We start from the raw sequence: 17874 nt of genomic DNA on the forward strand, positions 1-17874 counted from the left end.
GGCCTATTGGCCAGGATGTATTACAAGTTAAAACAATATATTGCTGCTGCTCCAGGACTTGGTCTCATCTTGCATCCTATTTGCTTTATCAAGGCTTTTTTCCAGAAGGAAAGAAAGAAAGGGAAGCTTTGTCTACAGACTGAGCTGCATCACAGCCTGGCTCCTGAAGCCACCATTTCAGTCATTCCAATCATCTTAAATAGCTGCTGTCATCTAATTCATTAAAGCCTGGTAACACAGATTTCAAAAATTTGCATCAAGGATTACCTTGGTGAAACCAATACCATTAAAGAAAGCAAAGGCAGTGAAACACTTAAGTTAAGAATTGCTCACAAACTGCTCAAGAACTCCAGAAATTCATCACTTGCCATGAGCTACAAAATAGTTACTAATTAATCCTATAAGGCTGAGGGTGGAAAAAAAACTTCAGTAAAAGCTGTTACACCTCATAGAGCTAAGGAAGGCATATAAATTGCTTTCCACTTTCTGTCTTAAATCAGGAAATATGTTCAGCCAGGTTACAGATCAGCAAACAGGGTGCCAAGAACACAAACATTTAAATGATGGAGAATGTTATTTGCCTGTAGTAAACTCACTCGATAGATAGGACATATTTTGAAAGATTGTCAGGACACAAACTATAAATTTGCACATTTCATTTCATTTTTCTGAGATTAATCATACTACAAGGAACCAAATGATGGATTTACAATAATCAAGCCTCAGAACTGGTGAAAAAAGCACTGAAAATCCTGCTTCTGAAACCACTCAGAAAATGTTTGATTAGCAATGTAGAAAAGCCAGATCTTTTAATATTATTTCTTCCCATTACTTAAATATTGATGTGAAGAGAATATTTTAAATCTAAAATGGACCTGGGCCGAACAATGAGCAGATGAATTAATTTTTAAAATTATGAAAGCCAAGATTGCTGTTTACAGAGGCAATTTTACTGCTGTTTACTTTATTGGCAAGCAGGAAAAGGTAACTTGGAGAGAAAATTTTATTTCTCTAACTTCTTTCAAACAGAAACATAATTTAGAATGACACAAAGCCAGAAGTGAAACACTTACCAACTAAGAAGTTATCACTGATAAAATAACCCATCTCAGTTAAATTCAGCATGCCCAGATCCTCCCCAACCCTTCAGCAAAAGACAATTGTAGCTACATTCTAAAAAGCAAGATTCACTCTGACCAAGCTGCTTAAACATTTAGGTTTTAACCTCTTAATTAATGCTACACAGAAGCAACATCAGTGGTCTCCTACAGCAACTTGAGCCTGCAAATTTACTGAATTTTTAATAATATTCCACGAAGACTGCATTTTTTTAAAATACAGTGTGTATTAATTTAGTGCTATTGGAAAATGCTAGATAAACAATCTTGAGTCTACATGCCCTTGGGCAGAGATCAAAAAATTCTAACTATTATGGGTACTTCAAGTGAGACTTCTTTGAAGGCATATAGTTTTTTTAGAATATTCAATACTTTCTGAAAAAATCAGTTCCCCTTAGAATCTCCAAAATAGGTATTCAGAAACATTTTTTTAAAACTTAGCCAAACATATCTGTGCATACTTATATGTATAGATGTATAAAAGTACACACACATGTAACTGATAATGTCCTTATGGCTGTGTGTGTATTTATAATTAATCACTTATGTGATATGAGATGATAATCAAACCGAATTAACATTTTTTTTCTGTGCAAACCACACTCCCTTCCATATGTATTGGTGAATCCCATGCCACACATGCAGTATTTTAAGCTTGTTTAACACCTAACTGGAAATTTTATCTCAAAGTAGTCTAAAAAGGCGTATTTTGTTTAAAGGCGTAATTTGCCTTTGTTAAACTGAGTAATTTCATACAAGGACCATTTTATTCTGATATTCCCCCAGGATTTTTTCTTTAAAAGATACTCTACAGCTGAGCTCAATTACATATTCTGACTCCAGAAACTGAATCACTTCCCACACCCCATAATGAAAAGTAGATGAAAATGTACTTTGATGATTGATGCAATCAAAAAAGGTTTTACAACTCTTGCTTTGATACTAACATTTATTCACTAACAGTGAAAAGACACAGGCTTCAAATTATATCTGATCAGACACGTAATGCAAACAAGCTAAAAATTTAACTAGTGAGCTCTTTTGGTCCAGGATATTTGGAAAAGTAGACTAAGATTTGAGGAAAATGTATATATAACTGGGTTCCTTGTGTTCAGCTCACAGAAAGGAAAAATTATCCAGTATTCCCTGAGAATAAAGTCATCAGCTGTAAGCAGGTATGTAGAAATAATCTGGTATTCCACATCCATTTCAGCAAAGAAAACAACTGAGCTTCAAACAAATCATCTTTTTAAAATTTGAAACTGAATAACTGATTTAAAACTGAGATGCCTTTCAATTACTGATGGCTGTTAAACACTTATTCCACTTCACAAAACAATCTGCAGAGATAAATCTTCCATAAATAGAAGAACATGACAAAGAACAAGTAATGACAATAACAACCAGTGACTGATGCTCTTAAAAATGGATAAAGAAGCCAACAATGTCAGATCAAATAAATGGAAGGCTAAGAAGTCCTGCACAGTCTTATAAATTGAATACGTTATCAATGTCAAGATGTCAGCATGTAATAAAAACGTAATAAAATAATGACAAATTTGCATAGACAACTTATGAGAAACTATGGCAGTACTGCATGTGCTGCAAGACAATGCAGTGGTTTTCTCATTACACACTCACATCCCACAGTGCCTGAACTCTGCAAACCAAATTACATGACAGCTGAACACACTGCAAAACTGGCAGAGAATATTTCTCTTATGAAATGGTAACTTGAAGTTCAGACTAAACCATCCTCCAAGTGTTTACAGTGTCTGGAACCGGACTCACCTGAGATACCAATGAACTGCTCATCTGCTCCTGTAAGGCTTTTTTCAGCTGGCTCACATCCTTCTCTAATTTCAGATACTCATTCCAGGCATTTTCCATCTCCTGTTAACAGAGGGAATACTCTAATACAGTGCTAACTTCAAAACTACTTTCTCCACCCTCTAATTGAGCCCCAAAGAGTTTTGAAGTTACTGTTGTTCTATCACAAAAAGAAGTAAAGAATCCATTTCAGTCTACATTGTTGGTGAGACTTGATGATACACCTGAAAACCCTTCATAGCTTGCACAATCAAGTCAAGAGCCTGTAGTTAAAAACCTCTGGCCAGCTTCCTGACACAAAGCCAAACTGGCATGTAACAGCATCCCTGCACCAGTACAGCCCTTTTTCCAGTGACTTGCTATTTATTCCCACAAATACATTTTACATGCTGACTGTGGAAGTCATACATTTTCTACAGACACAAACTGACTAGATACATTTAAATAATACTGTCATTTTAGTGATCAGACCTTACTACAGGGAAGGTGCTCATGCAGTTTTAGAAACTGTCTTACAAAGAGCTAGCCTCATTCATGAAGAGGCAGTAATAATACAGTGAAAAAACATTAAATTACATTTGAATTTTACTAAGTTACAATATGAATGGTAAATTTTTACTGAAATATCAACAGATTTTCCCAACTCCTTTTACCATGAAAAACATCCTGGAATCACATTTATATTTTCAAAGGACTAGCTGAAAGATTTGCAATTTAAACCCACACTTAACACATAAATACATTGAAAAGCTTAGGGGTTTTTGTTTGGTTTGGGGGCATGACAGGCAGGCATTGAAAAGCAAAGCTGGAGAGATTGTTTAATTTTGTATGGTTTAGTATTGTGTACCTTAACCAAAGCTGTTCAGAACAGGTCTTAACTCCCCTATCCAATGACAAACACAGTTTTAGTCTAACTGGGATTTTAATTCTGTTTTTTCTTGAAGCAACCAAACACACGTACCGTTGAAACTTTGGATATTTCAGCCCGAATATGTATAAGGTCCTCTTGCAAAAGTCTCTGCTGGTAAGATATTTTTTCTGCATGTTGTGGTTGATCTTTGTACTGATCCATCTGCCTGTGCAAAACCTCCAAAACAGACTCCAGCTGATCCTAACAAAGAAGACAGCAGTAAGTTCACAACATTTACATGGAAATTTATGCACCCACTTGCAGGAATATGAAAGGTGCTTTCCATGCCCCAAGTCTTCCCTACAAACCAAGAGAGGTTAAGATTGGCCTCCTGTTTTGGAGACTCACACGAAAACAAAAACTGCAAGGGCCTTAATTACCTATTGTATCCTAAATTATCTGATATTTTCTATTAAATCTTCCTATTAAGCAGCCAAAACCGTTGCAAACACAAAGCAGTGAGAGGGGAATTCTTCTGTTTACCCTCAGTACAAAAGTGTAATTTACAGTTTCAGAAGAATTCCCTTAAGCAGTACAGAACTATGACAGCCCTACCACAGCCCAGCATGAGTTGTTTGTTTAAGGACAGGTTCTCCTTCACTGCTGTGGGTGAAACAGGCATGTGAGGATTTAAAATATTGTGCAAAACATGCAAGAGGCCCAATTCATTTAGTCAGGAGCAAACAATGGAATTAGTTTTGCACAGTAGCTCTTCCACAGGATCTGCCGGAACAGCACTTTCATTTCAGGATATATGTATTTTTTATTATTTTTTTTTTATAACCACCTCAGTTTATTGACAGCTATAGCTCACAGGAAGTGAAGCAGATGGGTTTAAAACATTCACTTTCTCTCAGAATGGGTACTCAATCCTGAAATGAAACCTAGTTCTTGCTCTCATAGAAGTATACACACGATACTGTGCAATCATCAGCCATTAATTCAATTTATTGTTTATAATTTCGTATTGTATACTTCATGATTGGATCAAAGTTTTTGTTTTGTTTTACTAAGCCCTTTTTAACCTACTTACTTTATTTTCCTTAAGGGCTCTTATTTTGTCCTCCAAGTCCTGCAGAATTCTGTCCTGCTCACACAAAACACTCAGTTTCACCTGGAAATGAAATCATACACACACATATGGTTAGATTTTAAAAACCAAGCAGAAAAGTGTCCCCTTGTAATATTTCACCCCAAGATGCATAATAATGATCATGTAACTGTACAAAAGCAATAGACAAATCAGTGCAAGAGGTGCTGAAGTGGTGTTTGATACTTACATCAATATCACTTTCTGCAACCTTGACAGGTTTTGCACTTCTTTCTTTCAATGTGTCACGTCCTGTCACCTAAGAGGAACAGATTTTCAAAATGTAAGAAATTTGTAGCAAACTAAAACCTAATGATGCCTCAGCAGTGAAAAGAAAGCTTTTGTTAAATATTCACTTTCATTAAGAAAGAAAAAAAAGGATATACAAGTATTTTGAAATCTGGCTTTAGTTTTTGAGAAGTGTTAACAAAAGGGTTTACTAGTTACATTAAGCTATTTAGTAATTCTTCCAGCAGCTTGGAATTCTGCACAGAACAACATAATCCCACCTGTCTCTGGTTACAAAAGTCCTTTTCCTGCAAGATCTAGTAGTTTTAGCAGTTCTGCTCTAATAGCTGCCTTGAAGCCAAAGGAATGGAATCGTTCATTTAAATGCATGGTTGCAACAATAGCAGCATTCATGAATGACTAAAAATACAACTTTTGGCAAGTGTTTCATTCTACAAAGGACAGTATCTTCCTCAGCACAGGGTGGATTTTACTAAAGACAGACTGCTACACAAATGCTATAGTGGAATTAAATGTAATTAATCTATTTTGACATGGCTGTCATGTACCAAACCTCTCATTCCATAAATCACTGGTTTCATATTCCATTTCTGGTGAGACTATCTTCTCACAAAATGGTTTTAGAATCAGTACCAAAACAATACTCAATTGTACTTCCGACCTTCACATCAACCTTAAAAATTAAGGCATGTCTGTGTCTGTAGAAATGTTTATTATTTCCACTGCCTACACAGGACCCTCTTTGTGAATAGATGAGGTTAAGAAAAGAGCAATATAATAAAGTTCATAAATAACACATTTTTAAAAAGCCTTAAAATCTAATTATTTAATATCACCTCTTTGGAACACTTTTAAAGATTCTTTAGAGCAAATACTGTCTTTGCACAGGACCAGTTGCTGATTAGTAGTATTCATATACAGCATATTCTTATTCATATACAGGCAAAAGTTTAAGAAGAAAAATTCACCTCAACATTGTCTTCAGTAATATAAGAGGAGAGATTTTGATACAAAAGCTGAATTGGTTGGTTTTTTTTAGTGAAGTAAGAGGGGTATAAAGAGGCAGTTTGCTTTTTTACCAACTGGCAATCTCTAGACTTGAAGGTACATATTTTACTTATTAACCTAAGCGTCATCTACACGACCATGTTAGCTTTTTAAAAGCAATTAAATTTTACCCTAAGTGAGGTAAATCTCATCTTCTCTCCTCCAGTGGCAGACTCCATTTAAAGACTTCTCATTTACTTTTGAGCAGTAAAATATTACTTCTGCACCACCAAAATCAATAGTATTTATTGCCTCTAGAAGCTTTCAATTTTATTTCTTTTCAACAATTACATGGTATATAGAAGAAAAAACTGTCTTTCAAAATTATTAATGAAATTATTTAAATGCTAAATCATATAGATAATTGTAACAATTAATTAAATATAAACACAAAATACCAGCATATCAAAAGTAATGATTCTGCATATTTAATTACCTGCAAGCTAAGGCAATGCAAAAGCCTTTTTCAAAGCAACAGAATTAACATAAAAACACATCTACAGAATCTGGGGATACTTTAAATTACTTAATCAGAACTGTAAGGCATTTGTTAACTATCAAGCAGAGAACATGACAACATAATGAGGATTAAGCATGCTTTCACATTTTCCAAATTCCACACAGGAGTCACTACTTGACACATTCATTTCCAAAACATGATAAAATGAAACCAAACACTGAGGTCAGCCATAATTTCGCATACAGACTCCAAAAGAGGGGGAAAAATAAAGAAGTAAAAATAAAATCTTACAGAAAGCACTACTGTGCACCAAAAGACACCTGTAAAAGCCAGAACACTGACTGCTACTTGAAAAAGCGATGGGATGAGCACATTTCAATGCAAGCAGTCTTACATGTATACTGGATAGTAACCCTTGTGCTGAGTTCTTTAGCACTTTGTATATCATGTTGATCAGAGGTCCATTATTTTCTATCTGTTTCAAACAAAAGTTTAGTCATAGCTTGTTACAGACGGCAAGATTTAAACCCCCAAACATCAGAACTCAAAACTCCACGAGCAGCAGTGATCACACACTCCCAGGTCACACCTAAGCACTCTGCAGTTAATTGCTCAACCACAATTCCACACTGAAAAGTTCTATTTCAAAACCTCTAAGAAAGATCTCCAGAAATAATGGATTTAGTAAAAAAAAAAAAAAAAAAAAAAAAAAAAAAAAAAAAAAGTTTAACTCCAGTTCCAAAATGTTCAGTCCTAATTGAAATGTTTAACCAGGGTGGGTCTAACTCACTAACTCAAAGCCCAGTGCAGTCAAAAGAGATACCTGAACTAATTGGCTTTCTATCTAAATTTCCAGTGTCTTAAATGCAAGATATTACATACATGACCTGGGAATTTGCTGTTACTAAAATCTGTATCCTTTGCTTCCTTTCATGCAGAGCACTGTTTTTCCCCTGTATCACAAATCAAAGCATTGCTACATTTAGTGGCAAAGCACAAATGTAACCAATACCGGGACACCTTCTCCAGTCTCACATGGGCTCTTTAATCTCTCAGCAGCCTGACCTGAAATTTTACATTTTTGGACCACGACTGAAAGAAGGTTATTAAGAAATGCCCATTTTGAAAATTTACATCACTCATTTGGAAATACATTTGACATTTTGAGTGTCATGATTTTCAGAAGGAAACCAGCTGGCATTGAAAGTTTCTTTGCACAGAAGTATCAGGTGCCCCCTTCTAATTTTTCTTTCTGGCTGCTTTTGTTAGGTGCTACAAGCAGTAGGAAGGCACAAGGGAGCTCTAAGAGTCCAAATATCTCCTCGTGCTCCAGACTGCAACAAATTAATCTAGACAGAATCCACCAAAAAGTTAAGAACCACCCCCTTAGAATTTTGCTAAGCACACCACATTTTCAGAAGCTTGACTTGTGGTCACTTCAACTATGAAAATTTTTGTGTTTTATAATGGAAAAAAGACTGTGATTATTAATAATTTCTCACCTTGTAGGACTTATAAAATTGTAATTTGTCATAAAATTCATCTGATGGCTTGGGCTGCAGTTACATTTGTCAAAGCCATGGACAAACCAAGGACAAGGCTTAAAACGAAATGTGTCCAACCAATTTTAAATTTGTATATTAATGACTCCAACAGTTTACATATTTGATCATTTAGACTACATATACACCACTTATACTATTTGCTAAATACATATAGGGTTCTATAGTAATATTTTCCATGTATCTATTTGGTTATATATTCAGGAATTTAAACATCAGACAAGATTGAAATACACATCCTCATAGGTGCAATCAGCTCACAGGCAACGCCCCATGGCATTAGTGAGCTCTGTACATGCAAACCAGACAGACAACAAGGTGTCAAATTTCCTGTCACCTTCATTTTCAGGAAAACACCACGTGATTTGTATATGGCAAGACATCCTACATCCCACAGAAAGCAGCAAACTATTTTGCTAAGCAAAACAATTATATCTTTTTGCTGTTTTTTTTTCCCTTCAAAACCTGATATTAAGAATTCTAGATTTGCTTTCAAATTGCCAGCCATCAAGTGTACCAGACACAGAAGTCATTCAGACAGATGATAGGACCCTCAGTATAATAGTGAATTCTTTTTCAAAAAGAAATACCTCCTAACATTACTTGATCAGATTCTCTCTATGGATGGATGGATGAATGGGTGCATTTGAAATCTTTTAGCTGTAATAACATGAAAACAATGACAGTGCTAATTAATCACATTTTCACAAGAACATATGGTACATTATACAAATAATGGAAAAGTCAGTCTAAGGAGATTTAAAGGGGAAAAGCTGGATTAAAAGAACACGAGTTTTAACTTAGAGGTGTTGACTTCATACTGGTACTAATGCTACAGCAGAGAAACACTTTCAATCTGTTTTTTCTCTGATTTCCCTAAACCCACATATCATCCATCTCAGTACCAGGAACAAAAACTGTTCTTAAAGCAACCACATTTTCTGAGTTTTCACTTTAATTGTATAGTCACTACTAAAAACACACTCAATACTCTAAGCACAAACAAAAGACAGTTTCCATCTCAGACTAGAAAGCTGCTTTAAAATCTGCAGGTACAAACACAATGCAAAAAAGACAACTGGGTTGAAAAAAAGATAAAAAATTAAGTAGACTCATCTAAAAATCTTACCTTTAGATCCAAATACTCCAGATCCTTTTTCAACTGGATGTAAGTGTCATCCGCCTTCAGGCAAGTACATAGGGAAAAAACAGTGCAATATATTTGAATGTTTGGAACCATTTCAGAATAGTTGGAATTGCTATATACAAGAAAACATGGAAGAGAGAACAAAATAACAGACTAGGAGCACATAAAAAAAGCACATTTGCTCCACCAGCATATTGCTACTTACAGCTAAAAAATGGGCCAAGTATTTCCCAAGAGTATTACTGCCTCATTACCGCCCTCCAAACACCTAGATTTTTGTTTCCACCTCTAATAGGATACAGAACTACCTGAAACAATCATCGTCAAAAGCTTTCAAGATGAATTTGCACTGACTAGCCCTTCACTGAAAAAGTTACAGTGGTGTGACTGAATGACAGACATCATATATCACTAGAATACTTTTGATCACAATTTCCATGCATTTTAGGATATTAATTCCTTTATTCAGGGAAAGTATGAAATAAGTTTTGGGAATAAAATTCTGAAAAATATCTCATTTATATGATTAGACAATCCATCTTGTCTTTCAAGTAACAGCAGTAAAGTTGATCCTTATTTTTCATTGCCTCACCTGTGATTGCTATCAGCTTAATCTTATAGTTACACTCATCTAGCAACATCTTTATTACAGTCCCTTCAAGGAAAACATGCACAGAAGTCATAACAAAGTTATTTCTCCTCTGTTGAGAGAGGATATTTGCAATACAAAATAAAGTTTAACTGTTGCAAATGTGCTACTTGTAGTTAGCCAAAATGCCCAAAACTTCCTAGAATTTTAGGAAATGCTATTTTGTCAGCATTTCATATCCTGGGTGCAATTAACTTCAGAATAAAAGAAAAACATAACTATACCTTTTCTCAAGTTTTGAGCCAATGAGATTGTGTAGTTAGAAAAAGAAAAGAAAAACCCTTTATGCCATAAAATCAATAGATCACACTTGCATTTCTTTAGAGGTGTTCACTTACAATTCTTGTCAGATCAGCTTGTAAGACTGGCTGAGGACTTGACTAGAAAGTCTGCCCATTTTAGGAGAAATCCCTGTTATTACCACCCATTTAGTGCAATTGTTCTGTAGGTGAGGTAATCAGGAAATGAAACTTCTTCAGTTCCAAAAAATAACTTTAGTTTTGGGCCAAAGCCTTCACCAATTCCAAGAAGAGTCACCAGATTTTATTCGCAGGTGGCTCAATTTTTGAGGCTCTAACAGGAACTGGAGAGCTCTGTGAGTACATCTCTGTTTGAGTTCACATTTACACATTTCACAACACCAGTGCAATCAAGAGCACCACAGATGGTCCAAGATGCTCCTGAGCTTTTATGAGCCAATGTTCACCTGCAGAACTGACACAGTTACAAGCTCATATGAATGTACAGACTGGCTGATGCATTTCAATTTGCAGGTGATGCAGCACGTGGCACAGGGAGCCAACCCCACCATGACAGCAGCACAAAGAAATGGTTTTGCTTTAGAATGAACTTATATATAGTATTTCAACCCACATTTCTGAAGATGCAGCATTTTCAGAAATAGTATAAGTACACAGTATAAAAAGGAAGTAGACACTTTGAAACAGATGCACTGGCGACCTGTAACTTAAAAATGCTCATCTCTTATAGCAAATACAGTAAGCAAAATAAAACCGCAAACGACCTGGGCACTGTAGAATACCAAAGAATGGGCAAGGAAGCACAGACTCAAGCATGCCACTAATGAAGCATTTGCAGAGTCACAAAATGTCACAGATGAGCCACGCAGCAGCTGACCTGATAGGTGGAATTAGTTGGCAAGTGCTGCAGTAACTGAGCGATTGTGTAATTTCTTATACTAGCCAACTTAGCCTGATGTCTCCTTAATCGAATGAGAAGCAATGTTAGCTCTTCAGGCTGCAGGTATTTAGACACATTGTAAAGAGGAAATTAGCAGTCTTCAGGGAGAGGAACTATAATTACATTTTTCACCTCAGTGCCCAGAAAGCAGTTACTTGACATGATTAAGCAATTATTTAATTAACTCTGCATTTGGTCAAACAAACATAATAAAACTTGAATCCTGTAATAACAGAAAGCTCACCCCTGCTCGCGTTGCAGATAAAGGCAAAAATCCTATAGGCTTTACTGGGTTAAGATTAAGTTCTCACTCGAGTTATGTATGCTTTAACTGCTGAAGTTAAGATTAAAGACTATGGATTTCAAAACCTGTCTGCAGTAGTGGGAGGGCAGGAGAGGAGCCGTGCTCTGCACTTACCGACTTGCCGTGCAGGCTGGGCGCGCTCACCGTGTGGGTCATGTAGCCCATGGCAGGCATGGAGCGCCGATCCAGGTGGGTGGAGCTCTGCAAGGATCCACAGCCACAAGGTAAGGGTTGTGCCAAGTGCCAGCTGTGGCAAATTCACACTGCAGCTCTGCCACAGGTTTTCTATTTGAATTCGTGGCATGCTTAGAACAGGGTAACGCACACTGGCCAGCCCGATCCTTTGATGATTAAAAACTTATAAATGAACAAATACAAATTCAGCACCTGGGATGCTGGGCAGAGCAGTGGATTGTGGCAGCATGAGATGCTTCAGAACATGCAATGCAGCTTTCAGAAAACCTTTACCAAGTTCATCAAGTTCCCCCCCAACACAATGTCTCCCAGAAAAAGGTTTGGTTGGATGATGTCTTCCACAGCAGGCTTGTACTGCACAAAGTAACAACTGTGAATGCTCTCTTTTAGCCAGGGAACATGAAGCTACTGACATGACTGACACCTTGTGGCAATGGCTTCCATCAATATCAAGGGGTTTTTTTTAATAATCATCTTTGATCTGCCCCTTTCTGCTTACAATAAGAAAGCCTACTGCACACTCATTCTGTCATCTTTCTCTTAAAGCCAAAGTTCTATGGTTCTTAAAGGCAAAATTAATGTCCCAGTTATTTTTATTCCCATCTCTGAATTTCACTGAATTTGCCTCATCTGGCTTGTTGGGTTTTTTTTTAAGTGCAACTGGATGGAATTTAATAAAGCACTACAGGGAGCGTGCAGTATCACGGATTAATGCAGACACATTTAAATGGAGAATGACGCATAGAAAAACATGAACATTTTTCTCTACAAACTTTCTCAGAAGTTCCACAGAGAAGTTTTCACAATGAGAAACCGTGTTTCCCAATACTGGTAAAGACAAGATGCCATGAAAAGAGTTTAAAATTTCTGCAGTTCCATTGCACAGGAAAGGAAAAGACTGCTGTACATGCCTTTGTAAGGATGTAATGCTCCTTCAGCTCACACGTGGAGGTATGTGTGGTATAATATAATCAGGAATTAAAAATATTAATGTCCAGTTCTGCAAATAACTAGACTATTTCACCCTCTGACAGAATATTATAAATCTATAAATGCTGAAAGACACCCAACAGCTACACCACATACACACTGAAAAAAATCTAAACTGTGCGTGAAGCTGCAGCCTAAAGTCATTGTCCTAAACCCACACCGGGTATCTGGATTTACAAGTCTCTCCCTTTGCAAATACCTTCCCTTATCAGAGCCCATGGCTGAGGTTGGAGATTTAAGTGAATACAGAGGATTTCAATACCAATTATTCCAAGTCTACCAAGACAAATCAATCCTTCATTGATTCAACACAAATTTCCCCAAATTCCTTACGCAAGGAGCGCATTTAGAGTACTGAACAGGGAAACCCATATGAAAGAGGGTACAAAAGTCTCTAGAAAAAACCCTCATACTGAAACTACTCAGAAAGGTGAAGCTTCAGACCAACACTATTTGAATTTGGTTAGCCCACTGATAAAGACTCTGCAATAGACCTAAAATATTATTATATGTAATACTAATAATATGAATTTTAGCATAACTAAAACCAGAATCAACTGTAGGACTAACTACAATAGCAAAACATGTAGAGAAAGCAGGCACAGCAAACACAAAGCTACAAGCAAAAATAAATAATCAAGAAAGATTCCATCCCGCTGAGTTTCATATTCTTGCCTTCATACTCTCTACATTGAAATACTACCATCTGTATACTTTATACATGTAAGATATGCCTTCCTGTTTTTATTAAAATTATCCCATACCTATGTGATGTGGCAACAATTTTCCTTTCCTAACCAACAAAAGTTATTAAATCTGATCAGAATGCCAAGAGCTTGAGGAGAAAATTATGCCTTGTATTAGCTTTTACAACTCCCATGATCTTTCACACACAAGGAAGGATGCAATGAACCACAACTAAATAAACCCCCCATGTGTGACACCACGTGTAGACCGGTTTGGAATCACTTAAACGGATACCAACCTTTACAGCACGATTCCGAATCTTCCTGGGGGATCCAGCTAGAGGAACATCCACAGTCTGTCTCTCATCAGATGGTTTAACTGTGAGCCTTTCTGCAGGAGTATGTGGCCTCCGTGGGAGAAAGTTTTTTGGAGGTCCAGGCGGAGGAATGTCAGACGGAGAGGGCGGAACAGAGATTGACCGTGGAACATCTAACGAGCTTTTTGACTTCGCACGATCCATGAAGTCTGAGGAACCCGCATAAAGTGGGGCAGTGGGGCTGCCATGTTTGAACTGCTGCCTCTGCTGCCACTCATACAGCTGCCAAACAGTTCCATCCTTGTTTGCTTTCCTCTCCTCCTGGGACATCTTCAAGTGGCTGACGCGATCCTGTGCATATTTGTAGTCACTCGGCAGATTGCGGTTTGGTGGTGGTGAGCTCCCTGAAGGCTGCCTGGTATTCTTTGGCAAAGTGTGATAGTTCTCAGGAAAAGGAGGATTGGGACCCTGACGTGTAAGAGTCTGATCTGAAGTGATGCTGGGGAAACAAAAAAAAAGGGAAGAAAATGGTAAATTTTAGCACACACTGATGAGTGGGAGTGACTGATAAAACACCTCTAATGACATAACCATTGGAGCTACAAGACATAACAGACATTTTAACAGAATTTACAGAAATATTAACAAAGCAATATTAATGTCATCTATCCTGCACACAAACACTACAGTGCAGAAACACAGGGTTTTAATTTAGTGTTTAGCCTAGGATTAACTACTTGAAACAAACTTAAGGAACGGCAGTATTTTGTACTTGAATTAAAAAGAAAGTCAAGAACATGAAGAATGGAATTATTTTCATGTTTATCTAGTGAGTCTGTAAACTAAAATATTCCTCTTCACAGAAAGTGTGCTCACCACTAGGTGGTGCAGTTTACGAAAACAAACGCATGTCCAATATAAGTATCTTTAAAAGCAAGAAGAAATCTCACCAATCCCAGAATATCTCAGATAGTTTTTGTTCAGGTGAATGAAGTAAAAAGAAAGCGAATTATAAGAAACTGCTTGAAGTCTGCAGGTCTGTATGATTATTTTCACCAAAAAGTAGTGAAATTGCTACTGGTTCTACTGATTTGAGCAACAAGAGACTTTTTACAACAAAGGTCATTGACAAATTAGAATATAAAAAGAAGTATTACATCCTGGCTTTAGCACTGGACCCATAAAACACTTAAGCTCTACAAACTAGATATTTTAGCACGTAGTGTTAAGACAGAATTGGCAAAAGTTTTGACAAAGTCTAGTTAGCTCCCTCTCCTCCTTTGAAGACAAAATCCTTCTGTAGCCTGCCTGTCTAATTTCTGATTCTTCCATCAAATATCTGGGGGTTTTGTACTTGGATTCATTTTCCCATTGATTCAGAATCTCCAAAGAGAAAACAATTCTGGCTAGGCTTGCTACAAAGCAGCAACACCAAAAAAAGACAAAATTTAAAAAATGAACCCAGCACAAAACCACACAAAGAAAAACTCCAAGCATCTTTTCATCACTTCACTCAGTAAGTTCCACTCTGTGTGAGAGGGAGACCTCATGGTTTGGAAATTGCAGGAATTCCACATGGAAAAAAGGCCATGATGGAAAAGAACATCTTTGTTCAGCATCCAAGAATAACTGAACCAAGGAGGAATGAATTGCTACCAGCTACCAGCTCAGTAGTTGCCACCATCCTTTTTACTTGCAGGATTTGACACTGTTGGACTACCCTGAAATATGGATAATCTCAAGAGGATACAAAATTCCTCAGGCCAGCAAGTAGAATAACTGCTGCACTGCCTGGAGGGTTACAAATCTCTGAAGGCTCTGCTCTCTCATACCACAAAATCTTGATGTTGTACCTTGAATTTCAGAGTGAAGGTTAAAGCAGGCAGGTAGTATGAACACAGGCAATTCAAAGATCAGCATACAGTGGTCATGGAACCTCTTTTAATTCTCCAATTCACTGCATTATGTGCACTTGGAATGTCCTGTACTTTACTGCCAATTTTTTCCACATAAAAACATGTGGCAGAAAGTTGGTAGAAATGTATTTCCTCTAGATAGCAATAAGAATCAAGAATGCTTGGAGCAGATAATGCTTCAAAAGGACATCTGAGGCAGGCATGAAACTAAGATTGCTTTGGTGGATTTCTCAGTGGAAAAACAGGGAAGGGGGACTTGACCACTCCTATACCCCAATTTAGTGAAGACCTCATGAAGGCCTAAGCAAACTATCAGATGTTGCAAACCACCTGTGTGTGATTATTTTCTAACTGGACATTAAAAGGCAGAATACTGAGATCAGCTGGAATTGGTGGCAGTCAATGAAGCCACCAGGGCTGGCAGCTTTAGGAGCAAAACCAACCTGAAAACAAAGACAACATGAGTTTTGTTGGGGCAAGGGGAGCCATGCCTTCCTTCTAGAAAAAGATGAGGTTTTTTGAGAAGAACTAAAAACTGTTATTTTGAAAGCAGTACGTGGAGCAGCTGATATGAGCCAGTTTCATGCAATACTTCAGCCTGCTATAAAAAGAGAACAAAGTTGAATGTGGATAACATTGCGCAGGAAAGTCACATTCAGAGCTGAACTTTGGAGGCAACTGCCTACATACAGGCACATTGTGTTTTCTCAGTATCTGAAGCAGGGAGAAACCTCAAGCTGAGATGACAGGCTTTAAGCTGGTGGCATCTCTACCACACAAGGTTTGAGACGCTTGAGAGATCATTTGCATCATATAAAAATAGGCTGAGACGACACACGAACTTCTAGGTAAAGAACCATGTCCCAAATGACTCAAATTAGTCCACAATGGACTATTGCTTTCTTGGAGGTTAAAAGTGAGCAAAAGCAGCTGTTTTTGACAATCTCCCTCATTTGAATGATGAGGTATAGAGAACATAAAAAGGAAAGCAGACATTAAAGAGTGCATAAATGGCCTGATGTCATATTATATGAACATTGGCCATGAAAACTTTCAGGGACTTTAATGGGAAGCAATCACATAGAAGATATTGTAAAAAGAGAAGAAAGATCTTCAAAAGTCAACAAGTACTATTATTAGAAACACTGTGCCCATTCATGGGAATGTACAGAAGTTAACAAAGACAAGTAATGTTTCTTCCTTAAGCAAATCAGGAAGGAACAGAAAGTTCTGCATAACAAGAAAGGTTTTAACACCATTTGCAAGGAAGGAACTATCTCAACATGACTGCATCTAGTGAGGAAATATTAAGCTTAATTGGATTTATATATTTCTAAAATGCAAGTAAACTCTTAGAAATAGTAAATTGTTTATAATTATGCACTAAGTTTATATGGGCACTGGAACCAGATCAAAACTTAACAATTTCTGAACAGCTGCCATTTGATGGTCCTGACCTTGACCTTTAATTACTAAAAGCCAAAACTTCCTGAAAGCCTCCTTTCAAACCTTCTTCCAGTTCTTGAGATCTCTCTGAAAGGCTGTTATGAATCTTACCAAAGCAGGTATTCCCATCTGCTGAGAGCAGAGTGGGACTGGATGGCTACACTGGATGTCACCGGAGTGCAGCTGAGGGGTCACTAAGAGAGCTGTCACAAAGTGACAGCTAACATCTACAACTCAGCAAAGGGAGTGCTGCATTAAAAAGGGAAGTAAAACATCTATCTGAAAGGTCTGAAGATCTATATAAAAGGTGCCATTCCCACAAGCAGTCACATGAACAACCTCAGTATTTGTGTGAACCCTTTAGCTGAAAGGTTTCTTTCTTGTAAGCAACTTGCTGGCAAGCACTGCCTCTGTACACACCTGAGCCAGGAAACAAATAAAAAACTGTACTCATTCTGTGTTCAAGAACTACCCAGCCCTCTGAATCCTCAGAGGTTCTCTATTTGTAACATTTCAGCTGGAATATCAATCAACGTGGAGCTGTAAAAAATTAAGTGCTCTACTACTACCTTCTAAAATCAAAACAAAAGGCCAATCAAATTATCATCTCTAGCTTAAATTTCTACACCATGCAATCAGGAAGATATTTGACAACTAATATTCCACTTCTATCCATCATTTAACAACACTGCAGAAATTCAGCAGGCTAAGAGAAGGTGCCATTTAAAAGATGACTCTGTTAATCTTTGGGAAGGTAA

General features: G+C 37.2%; 1 protein-coding gene across 8 annotated transcripts in view; it reads right to left on the bottom strand.

Annotated features, from left to right (window-relative positions):
* PLEKHA7 (pleckstrin homology domain containing A7) overlaps nucleotides 1–17874 on the bottom strand; it is a 144670-nt gene that overhangs the window by 16991 nt on the left and 109805 nt on the right. For all 8 annotated transcript variants that reach the window (XM_063158550.1, XM_063158549.1, XM_063158547.1 and 5 more), the window contains 7 exons: nucleotides 13737–14253; nucleotides 11681–11767; nucleotides 9396–9449; nucleotides 5139–5207; nucleotides 4892–4972; nucleotides 3910–4059; nucleotides 2910–3011 (listed from right to left, as the gene is read on the bottom strand). In XM_063158550.1, coding sequence (XP_063014620.1) covers nucleotides 2910–3011; nucleotides 3910–4059; nucleotides 4892–4972; nucleotides 5139–5207; nucleotides 9396–9449; nucleotides 11681–11767; nucleotides 13737–14253 — 1060 coding nt within the window. The remainder of the gene's footprint in view (nucleotides 1–2909; nucleotides 3012–3909; nucleotides 4060–4891; nucleotides 4973–5138; nucleotides 5208–9395; nucleotides 9450–11680; nucleotides 11768–13736; nucleotides 14254–17874) is intronic.

Source organism: Melospiza melodia, chromosome 6 (assembly GCF_035770615.1).
Source record: "Melospiza melodia melodia isolate bMelMel2 chromosome 6, bMelMel2.pri, whole genome shotgun sequence".
Lineage (NCBI taxonomy): Eukaryota > Metazoa > Chordata > Aves > Passeriformes > Passerellidae > Melospiza > Melospiza melodia.